This window comes from Cydia strobilella, chromosome 19 (genome assembly GCF_947568885.1).
Source record: "Cydia strobilella chromosome 19, ilCydStro3.1, whole genome shotgun sequence".
In the NCBI taxonomy this organism is placed as follows: domain Eukaryota; kingdom Metazoa; phylum Arthropoda; class Insecta; order Lepidoptera; family Tortricidae; genus Cydia; species Cydia strobilella.
In genome coordinates this window covers 9,244,716-9,256,588 of record NC_086059.1, presented here as the reverse complement: position 1 = coordinate 9,256,588, position 11,873 = coordinate 9,244,716, and the positions used below count along the sequence as shown (strand labels likewise).

Below are 11,873 nucleotides of genomic sequence, written 5' to 3'. Positions count from 1 at the left end.
TACACTCCAAAATCAATATTTTTTTGCCCTTATTCAAATTTTTGACGTGATTTAAACAACATCGTTTATATCGAACGATACAGTACCATTTTTGTATTTTTACGTCCTTGACTGTACCTATCCAAATCATGTCCATGGCAAATATTATCCAAATAGGTCCTTCAGTCAAATCAGTAAGCATGACGCCGGCGGCGCGCAGCGTCTGCCCCTACGACTTGTTGATGGTCATGGCGAAGCAGACGCTCACGGGGACCTGTAGGCGCTTGAAGCGAAACGGTAAGTTGCTCGGGATGGGGGGATGCGCGGAATGAACACGACTTCTCCGGCGCCACACTCCGTCAGAATCTGCGCCTACATATGTATTGCGTACGATGTCTTTGAGATCACAATCGAGACTCGCGCTGGGTTGCCGTTTCATCCGAAAGCGAAGCGACCTGCCTGGCTAGAGCGCCACTGAGTCTCTCACCGTGGTCTTTCTCAAACTCCTGAGACCGTGCCCATTGTAGCCTTAAGGATGACTCACGTTAGACCAGGCCGTGTCCGGGCCGGAGCTTCCGGCGCTTACTTTTCTATGACATGACAGGTGATCACGTGGTGCTTTCCATAGAAAACGAAGCGCCGGAAGCTCCGGCCCGGACACGGCCCGGTCTAACGTGAATCATCCTTTAATGCGTTGCGAGACTTTCGCGAAAGATTCGATTTTTATTTCTTAAGTGCTTAAAGGAGGCGATACGTATGAATATGGATGCGATAAAATTACGATTAGGTATAATTCATGATGGAGAAAATTAATAATTTTAAATAATTACCTATGCAATTAAACGCGTGTTGATATGCGTGTTGATTTTACCACTACGTAACTATGAATACTTGAACACTTAATGTTTACTCTGTTCCCAAAAAGATGGCACTGTGCAATGTGTGGCAATTAATTTATTGTTCAATTAAAAAATTAAATTTGTTGATATCCGTACCCCCTCTTCTAAACTTGTTAATTGTAGTTAATTTGGCAAAATCCTTCCTCGGTGGCTTATCATGTCACAACGTATTAATTTCAGCGCCATCTGTTAGTTTGGCAGGGTACTCGATAGACGTAGCACATATTTGAAGATTTACGTCGTCGATTACGGCGTTCTCTGAATAAAAGATTTCCTTTGGCAGAATTAATCCTGGTGTTCCTAAGATGTATTTAAGAAGTGGAGCTACACAGATTTTTTATGTAGGGGGTGGGAATGTTTAAAATTAGGTTCTAAGTTGTTTAGTATCATTTTCAACTAAATCAAAAGACGAATACGTAGATTTCTTGTAAATCAGTTCAGGCGGTTATTGATTCCCCCTACAATATTACACCTTCCTTTTCAGTTTTTAGGTAATTTTTTTGGGATAAAAAGCAGTTTAAGCGTGAAGAGGAATAAAAAAAAGTTTTTTTTTTCGTGTTTTCACTCAGGAATGGTGTCATTTTGATATCATAAATGAATTCGGCATACCTGATTTATACAAAAACGATACCTAACTTGGCCTATAGTTATCAAGATAAAGTTTTTAACCCCTTTTTCACCACCTTGTGGGATGAATTTTTAAAAACGCTGAAAGTAATTTTCTTGCTTTTTAGTGTTCCGTGCAAAACTTTGTTTTGACAAACGGAACACTTATTAATATAATACCTCTTTGCAAAGTTCCTAGCTTAAAATAAAATTTGTACCCCAAGACAAACTTTCATCCCCTTTTCAACCCCCTAAGGCGTTAAATTTCCAAAAACGTCGACATTACTTTTTTTGTAATCGTCTATTATACCTTTCTAAGAAGTTTCAAAGCATTTGTAATGGATTCAAACTTTCAACCCCCTTTTAGGGGACGAATTCTTGATAACGCTGAAATACCTTTTTCTGTATTATAATAATATGCCCATATACAAAGTTTCAAGTAACGCACTCGAAAAAAAATTTGATCTCCATACAAACTTTCAACCTCTTTTTCACCTCCTTAGGGGATGAATTTTCAAAAACGCTGAAATTAGTTTTCTTGTATTTCAATAATATATCTTTTTACGAAGTTTCAAATTGCTAGCTTAAAATAAATCCTGAACCCCATACAAACTTTCATCCCTTTTTTAACCCCCTTAGGGGTAAAATTTCTCAAACTTTTATACCTGGCCGTGATTTTTTTCGACAGATTAGTAAAGTTTGCATCAAAATTCGTTCAGCCGTTTTCAATTGCTGCGCGGTCAAATAAACAGACAAACAGATAAACAGACAAACAGACAAAAATTCTAAAAACTGTTGGAACGTGTTCTGTTATCGATTCTAAATTCTAAGTATCCCCAGCTAATTTTTTTTCTAATATCTTCCATGTACAGACTTTCGATCCTCTTCCGCTTTATTATATGTATATTTAATAATCATTTCATAAAAAAATCATCCATCTCATTCACTTGATCGAATGGTACCTAGACTTATTTCATACTAGCTTTTGCCCGCGACTTCGTCTGCGTGGAATTAGTAATTTGGATACCTTAATTCTTAAACAAATCTGCTTTTTAATCCATCCTTTTTTCACCCCCAAATTGGTCCACACTATACATTTTTTACCCCCTTAAGGGATGATTTCGGGGATAAAAGTTATTCTATATCCTTCCCCGCAGCTCAAACTATTCCCATACCAAGTTTCATCTAAATCGGTTCAGCGGTTATTGATTCCCCATACAAATTTCCACCCCCCTTTTCACCCCCTTCGGGGCAAAAATTACAAGTTTGTTTATGTACTAAGAATATTTTACATACCAAATTTCAGCTTCCTAGGACTTCAGGAAGTACCCTAGAGGTTTTGATGATCTTGGATAAAAAGTATCCTATGTCCTTCCCCGGGACTCAAACTATCTGTATACCAAATTTCAACTAAATCGGTTCAGCGGTTTAAGCGTGAAGTTAACACACAGACAGACAGACAGACTTTCGCATTTATAATATTAGTATGGATAGTATGGATAGGCCTATCTTAATTAGTTTACATAGTTAAGTAAAAAGAAAGATTTTATCGTCTAAATAACTTATATAATAAGATCGCGGTTACTTGCTTAGGTAAACTTGTAGTCTTAGACATCCATAAAAATAGATTTGGTAATTATAACGGTTGCAACAAATACTAAAAAGTACGGAACCCTCGGTGGGCGAGTCCGACTCGCACTTTGCCCGTTTTTTTTGGCATATTTGTTCCTTTCGTAACTTGTGTTTTACCCGAAACCAGTCTTAAATTATTCTTAAAATGAAAAACCCATCTTGTTGTATCATAAAATCACATTCACTCGACGTTTAGCTTTTGGTATTACACATTCACTCAATCACTTTGTAAGTTCTCACACATTTGCCGTCCCAGCCTTCAGCTGTGGTTGTCTGAAACAAACATAATATTATTACTATACGTACAAGAATTTAAGACTGCGCCACCACACATACATAACAGCCGTAAAGGGCGACTCACGTTAGACCGGGCCGGAGCTTCCGGCGCTTCGTTTTATATGGAAAGCATCACGTGATCACCTGTCATGTCATAGAAAAATAAGTGCCGGAAGCTCCGGCCCGGACACGGCCCGGTCTAACGTGAGTCATCCTTAACGCAGCGTACTATGTAGACGAACAACACGCGAACGAGAAGCGAAGCAATGCGGCGTGGCGCGGGGTGAATCACTCCTTCGATACCTAGCAATCCTATTCATAGCAATACCTATCTTAATGGGGAGGCGAAGCTTAGCCTAAACAACGACAACTAATAAACTGTCCTTACTACCTACTGTTTGTTTAAGGATGACTCACGTTAGACCGGGCCGGGGCCGAGCCGGAGCTTCCGGCGCTTCGTTTTCTATGGAAAGCACCACGTGATCACCTGTCATGTCATAGAAAAGTAAGCGCCGGAAGCTCCGGGCCGGACGCGGCCCGGTCTAACGTGAGTCATCCTTTATCCTTTCCATTATTAAGATAAAGAATCCTTAATCTTAATGCATCGCAATTTGATTATCTAAATGGAAGGCGGAGTTTAGCTCGCTCGTAAGGATTAAGGTAATTTTTTTCTTCACCGGCAATGTACCCGATTGTACTTAGCGCCCTTTACATTTATTAATCTGTGCCTTTACCACATGTAAGGTACTATTATTCCACATTATTTTATACTCACCACGACCATGAACTCTTGCGTGAATTCCCGCAAGTTGGTTGTTATCCTCCCGTTATCTTCTACTTGTTTCTGAATCAGTTTATTTCCTTCTATGGTTACAGTCGACTTCACCTGAAAAATATGGTTTAAGTAGTTTAGCTAAAAATACAAAAAAGTCAAAATTCAAAAAAATATCCAGTAAGTAGGCCTCAAGGGATCATTCATAAGTCAATACAACATTTACAGTGGTATGAGTATCAGAGTATCATACAGTGTCATGAAAAATACATAGCAATATTTATAAATACAACAGCCAACGCCTGGGTACACACTGCATTATAATAATCTTAAAATAAATAATTACGACAATAAAATAGATTTCTATGGTTAATAAAACATTAAATTTGGAGATGTAAAAGGTCCCAATAACAGAGAAAAGTACTAATGCTGATAAGATTTGGAGGTGTAATTGGTGTAAAGGCTCTCCAAGCGTTAAAATGAAATATATTAAATATATAAATGTTTGGCTAACAGCCTTAAGGATGACTCACGTTAGACCGGGCCATGACCGGGCCGGAGCTTCCCGCGCTTCGTTTTCTATAGGAAGCATCACGTGATCACCTGTTATGTAATAGAAAAGTAAGCGCCGGAAGCTCCGGCCCGGTCACGGCCCGGTCTAACGTGAGTTATTCTTTATAACTTTACTTCACTGCTACTTTAAATCACAGTAAGTACCTAAGTAGGCAGGTAGGTATTTAGGTATAATTTATGTGAAAATAGTCTTTTTAATAGCTCAGTATTCAAGTCCTACAGTAATCCAATGAAAACAAAAACCGGAAATTGATTATTTTTTTGCTAGGTATCTGACCTAAGGTAGACACAAAGCCGTTGCTTTTTAATTTCCGGAGTTCACAGTAATGTAACATTTAATGGCAAAAAATTATAGGTTGTGAAAAAAGAAAATAGTATAACTACGTAATGTAAAACATGCGGCCTTGCCACCAATGACGTAGACTGACGACCTAAGCGACGAAGTTAAGAGCTTGCTTCATTCGGAATTCGGACGATTAAGCGAGTTAGTATGTGACTAGGTAGTACTTATATGTACAGCAAGTGAGTATAAGAACAAGTAAGAAAGATTTTATTTTATTATATTGTATTGTATTGTACCTTTGCTCCTTCGAGTCTATTCTCAACTAACTCCTCGCCCTCGGACTTGATGGGTGACGTCACAGAGAAAGTGTAGCTGCTGTCAGCATTTCGTTCCAGAAACGACACCGGCGACGCCGCCTGTGCAGCTTTACGGGACAGGAAATAAAGAGTATTATATTGTATTGTACCTTGGCTCCATCGAGTCTGTTCTCAACAAACTCCTCGCCCTCCCTGAAGGTGACGATGCTTGACTTGATGGGTGACGTCACGGAGAATGTGTAGCTGCCGTCAGCGTTGCGCTCCAAAAACGAAACCGACCTCTAGAATCATTGAAAAAACGGGTAAATCGTAACTATATTAAGGAAAAAAACATTATTTTTGTAGGGAACCCTCAGATTGCAAGTCCGTCTTTCACTTATTTCCTCCATTATTAAACCGGTTTGCAAAAACCGGAAACCGAAAACTAGTTCAAACCTGGCAAAATGTGACCTAATTAGAGCAATGAAATAAGTACCTTCAAAAACAGTAGCGTTAACAAAAAGCGTTATTTGGTTTGTTTGTAGTAAATTTATTAGGTGACCTGCGTCATGTATAAAAACGTTTTTTGGGACTTTTTATAATAATACGTAGCACTAATATCACCTCACTCTAGCTAGCAACTACTCAACTACCTGCGTACTGGATTTAAGTATAGTACCTAATTTAGCGAAATTCATAAAAATACCTTTTTGGTGTCCTTGGCCTTAGTGTCATACTCTAGTTAGAAATTCCTGTAGAACATTAACGACTTCTCTTAATATTAAACTGATGTAGTTTTATCGCAAATATCTTTAAAAACCCAACTGATTTAGTAATATTCCTGCATTTCTTACGGAAAATACCCGTATTCATTTGGTATAAACAAGGTAAGGTCAATGACGAGGTTTTATGGAAAGAACCTAAAAATGACAATAACCAGTTAACAAGAAATATTGGACTTACACCATGTAAAAAGAGTGACTTTAATTCGTAATAATCATAACACTTTTACCGTGACCCAGTCCACAGGCTATATGTATATGTACACTATATGTATAAGTGTCTAAATAATTCAAAGTTGTCCTTTTTTGCTACGTCGAAGTAAAATACCAACTATTACACGTATGGTCACGGGTCGTACGCATACATTACAATATTTAGGTTTAAATTATCACTTTACCTGACCTGCTAGCATCATAGCATGAGGTGCGTTCTCGCGCGACTCCATACATCTAGCGCGACTTCAAGTATGGACTCGCGCGCGAGAACGCAATATGCTAGACCGCCTGAGTTCATTGGTCTCACTAATAAATAGTATTTAAAAAGTTACGTGAACTAATTAAGCCACTGTCGTACAATCGAAGCTCTCATTTTAAAACGACATGCTTTAATTACATGAAACTCGGCACGAACATTTACGCAACATAATTTTATTTATGTCTGATACTAGTTTCCATGGCAAATTTTTTTAGTGAGTACAAGTTTTGTTTATAAAACTTCTACTCGCTATGTTATCGAACGAGGGAGCGAAGTTCTTACATTCAACTTGCAACACGCGGCTCGCTAGGGGCACGTCCCGGCATTTAGGTATTTTTAAGCTGAACTATCACAGGATAGTTTGATGGACAATAACTTAAGTAAATTTGTTCTAATTTAAATGAAACTGGGCAAACGTGTAGTTGAGGGCATTACATTTTAGTCATTAAATTATGAGCAGGCTCGATCAAGGGGTTACTGAGCTAGAAGAGCTTAGAAGGCTAAAAAGCTATTTGTGAGGGGTCTTGCTATTCTAGTCAGTTTAGTTGAAAGAAAGTATGGTCGAGTTTGGTATCAAATGAATGTGCTCGGCTTACACATTTATAATATTGTTTTTAAATATACCATTTCAAAATAACTAACAAGATCAAAATGAGATAAAAACCAGATAAAATAAAATAAACATAATATACGTATTTAACATTTGACAAGAAACATTACGGCTTACCAAAGATACAGTTTATTTTTATCTTTATGGTGACTTACATCAGTTACATCTATCAGTTAAGGGCTCCACAGACCTTGCAATAAATCGCACACGATTTTCGATCCATTGTCGACTAAGTGGGTGAACTCAATCGCTCTATTTAATTTTTGGGAAACCCCAAGTCCTCAGTTCAGAGCGATCTACTAGTTGAATTATGTAAATATTCGTGCTACATGTAATTTAAGCATATTATTTTAAAATGAAAGCGTAAATTTGATTGTATAGAATACTCTTTTTGCGGAAGGTTCGTCTGACTCTTAACTTTAGGTATTTGCGCGTTGCAACTGGATCCTCTTAAGTAGATACTTAGATCAGATGTGACTTGGTCAACTACCTAGTTGCTATAAATGCTAAAGTGGCCTTGGATATAATAAGATAAAAATCGTTGCAACAGCGTTTACGCAATTAGTGCAGCTTGATGCAGGTATAAATAATGTGAATAGATTTACTTTGTATGAACATTTCCGGAGTAAATAAACCGTTTTCAATGCTCTTGCAGTCGCAGCACTCAGCACAGTATTATTTTATACTAATACGCAAATAATATTTTATATAATCGTGATATAATGGAGAGCTTTTCAGTCGAGTACCGTATTAAGGATGACTCACGTTAGACCGGGCCGTGACCGGGCCGGAGCTTCCGGTGCTTACTTTTCTATGACATGACAGGTGATCACGTGATGCTTTCCATAGAAAACGAAGCGCCGGAAGCTCCGGCCCCGTCACGGCCCGGTTTAACGTGAGTCATCCTTTAAGGCCACGAAGCTTGCTGAGTGGCCTTATTGGGTACGAGATTGAAAATCTTGATTATATCACTGTTATAAAGCAATATATAAAGCTGATGCAGTCCGAATACGAATGTCACCTTTAACGTACGTAATTTCTATAAAAATATGTATGACCATTTTATCCACAAACTACGTTACGAGTATAAAATATAAAAGTCAACATGTTTAATGATTATTTAAATCACTCCCTTACCTACATATACCTACACAATGGAAACATTAGTGAGTTAATGAGTGGTAATTAACATATACATATAAAACAAAGAGAAATATATGTAACATTAATAAGTACAAAAACGCCTGTGAAAGGTAATTGGCAACCGAGGTGACGTTTGATGAGTTTTTTTTCATACAACGTTGGTGGCAAACAAGCATATGGCCCGCCTGATGTTAAGCAGTCTCCATAGCCTATGTACGCCTGCAACTCCTGACTACTCCAGAGGAGCTACATGCGCGTTGCCGACCCTAACACTCCGCACCCTCGTTGAGCTCTGGCAACCTTACTCACCGGCAGGAACACAACATTATGAGTAGGGTCTAGTGTTATTTGGCTGCGGTTTTCTCTAAGGTGGAGGTGCTTCCCCAGTTGGGCTCTGCTCTAGATCTGGAATGACATCCGCTGTGCTGTGTCCTACCATACAAAGCGAGATGACATTCACAGTGCCCATACCTCTCGTTTGGACGTAGTTTAATACATACCCGGGTCCAGTGTTTTCTATAAGGGTTAAGGATGACTCACGTTAGACCGGGCCGTGACCGGGCCGGAGCTCCCGGCGCTTCGTTTTTTATGGAAAGCAACACGTGATCACCTGTCATGTCATAGAAAAGTAAGCGCCGGAAGCTCCGGCCCTGTCACGGCCCGGTCTAACGTGAGTCATCCTTTATACAGACTTTAAAAGGAAAGTCGTCACTCCTGAGAGTAATTTTGTACCTGTACAATAACCTATGATTCATTTCAAACACAATGTAATATTGTTATATGAACATAAATAAAAAAATTAAAAAAATACAATACAGTTGACCACAGAAGTTAAATTTAATAACATCGAATTTGAATTCAGATTTTAGCAAATTAATATGGCAAAATTTACACTTGGTAGAGGACGACCAAAAGAAAAGGGTCTATTGAAACGAAAAGGGCCTATCCAAATGAAAAGGGTCTATCCAAACAAAAAGGGTCTTGTGTAGGTGATTTGTACAAATAAATTTCCAAGAGAAAAACTTAAAACACCCATAAATAAATCTAACCGTAAATCACTCGGCATCATATCATCAAAGAGGTGATAAGGAGAACTATTTATAATTTTCATTATGTAGAGTAAGTTATTAATGGTCTGCTCTATTGGATATTCTATGGAAACTCCATACAAATGCTTGAATATATAACTTAAATTAAATATTCATGCTTATGCGTTTTTTGCAAACACAGCACACAACTACACGCAAGAAGGGCTTATAGTAAAGTTTTTTACCTAGTTTAGAACAATCGAGTCTATTTATAAAACGTAAACCGTTTACTTGTAGGATTACACGATTTATAAGTAAAACGTCAAAGAGAAACACCGGGACAAAAGGGTCAGTTCAGTTGTCTGGAATTTGCATAAAGTTCCTCGTGCGCCGCTCATAATTAAGTAAGTATATTCTTTTGTTCCACCTGACATTAACTTTCTTTAATTCAGGGTTAAACAGTGGCATCAACCTTTAACGTGAAAGAAATGAACGATCTTTAAAATAACAATTTAAATTATAATTTAAAAACAAACACATTAAATTATAATAAATATAAGAATAATGAAAAATAATAATTGAAATTTACACTAAATAAAACTGATACGGTGATCGATCAAGGCGGCCCTTCATTTTACTGAGACACAAAGAAACTAGTTTTTTAATAGAAGTAAAAAAAATGTAATATACAAATGGAAAAAAGATGGCATCGCTTCTGAACAGAATACGTGACAGCCCGAACAGCCTCCTGAAGACAATAGCTATAAGGAATGAGTGCTCAATAATGCAACACGTAATTAAAAATACGTTGTCATTAGTGAGTTACGAATACTAACATAGTTTTTAGGTTTTAGTTTGTAGAATACTAACAAAATGGATCTTGTTATCTAAATAAATAAACGTTTTTTATTTTTTTATTTAATTGTACAGTCAGGATCAATAATACCGGATAAAACAACACTCCAAAAGTATAATATCTCTACAGTTCACATTCAAAAGTACATATCTTTCACAGTCTAATTGTTACACATAAAGAGAGTGTAGAGACAGGTATCTGTCTCTTTTTGTTATTAGGAAATGGTAGATACTTAATTTTGATGCATAGTCTGATACCTTTACGCTACTGTTGATGCTGACCCTACACAACTTAGTACGGAAGGCTTTTGTATCATCGTTTTATTAGCGCCAATTTCTAAGGAAAACTAATAAATGTTCAACTTTCTGGACAGCTCAAAACGGTTGCGTTTATATTCAAAGCTTTAACGAAAAAAGTGTGTGCGTGTAAAACTTCTTTTCATGTCTCATGCTCTGAAAGTGGGTCGTTGTTGTTCTAAAAAGTGCGCAGAAAGTGATACGTTTCTGCTCTAGTGCAGAAAAGTGTTGTACTCCTCTTCGTCCCCGTCCCACGAGCATCACGAGAAACAAAATTGAAAAATAGTGTCTTTATTTCCCCGCCTGGAACAATTGGAAATTGTTCTAATTTTACTAATCCCGCATTGAATCGTTTTTTATCAAAAATGATGTAAGTAAATTGTTGAAATAAATTATTCTTGATTTCTTTTGTTGAATTGTATTTACTCGATATCATAAGGCGGGAACCAAAAGGAATACACCAAAAATATTTTTTTAAACCATACACTTGCGTAAATGAGCAAAGGCAGTATCTTATACAGCCACAGTTAAACGTTTGTACGATATTAAATGGGTTTTTAAAGTCTTTTATCACTATATTCGTGAAAATAAAATTAAATATAAGATAAAATTTGCTTATTTTATTCATTAAATTGTTATTTAATATTGAAATTTCTTTATATACTTTTATTATGTTGGCTAAATGACTGGGATGCCATTAACTATTGGGAGTTTTACAACGAAAAAGTAAAAAATTAAAAAGTAAGAGGCAATCCCGCTGATTTTGATACTAAATTAACCAAATCATTTTAAAATTACTGCAGTTTGTTAAGATATGTGTGTTTCCGTAAATATTGCAATCTAAATATTTTTCGCTAGGGGTTATTTATCTTCACACGTGAAAAGTCTCCGATTGCAAGTAAGTCCTTAGGAAAAAAATAATGGCCGCAGGTCTATTAGGTACTTTAGTTACTGATTTTGCAAAATTGCCTTGTCTTGTTTTGTTTCCTCGCATTCGATATGAAAAGTAGAGTGTTTAACTCAAGTGAAAGGCACTATTTCCATCTCGGACTATTGGCGCTCTCACTGCGTTCGAGCGCCAAACAACCTCGACGGAAATGGGTGCCTTTCAACTCTTGGTTAACAATCTACTATTGACGATGATGTTTATCGCTATGTTGGCACTTTGACGTGTGTTGTGTCCTATTGTGCGTGTGTCACTACTGAGCGTTACTTCCGTCAGAAAAAAAATTCAAGTTACCCTCTAAATAGTCGCGCCTAAAGAAGTTTTACTACAATAAAAAATAAAACTTACGTATGAACTTGAGATATTCGTCGAAGTTCTCCGAAGAGACCAGTTTGTATTTTTTCCCAAGGAATTGCTCCAT

The 11,873-nt window shown here is 37.2% G+C and overlaps 1 protein-coding gene across 1 annotated transcript in view; it reads right to left on the bottom strand.

Moving 5' to 3' along the window:
* The window catches only part of LOC134750163 (fatty acid-binding protein-like), a 54,769-nt gene extending 42,896 nt beyond the window's left edge, over positions 1 to 11,873 (bottom strand). Inside the window, exons 1-5 of the mRNA XM_063685285.1 lie at positions 11,801 to 11,873; positions 7,427 to 7,463; positions 5,487 to 5,616; positions 4,168 to 4,278; positions 3,326 to 3,389 (exon numbers count right to left, since the gene is read on the bottom strand). Coding sequence (XP_063541355.1) covers positions 3,330 to 3,389; positions 4,168 to 4,278; positions 5,487 to 5,616; positions 7,427 to 7,463; positions 11,801 to 11,873 — 411 coding nt within the window. The 3' untranslated portion in view covers positions 3,326 to 3,329. The remainder of the gene's footprint in view (positions 1 to 3,325; positions 3,390 to 4,167; positions 4,279 to 5,486; positions 5,617 to 7,426; positions 7,464 to 11,800) is intronic.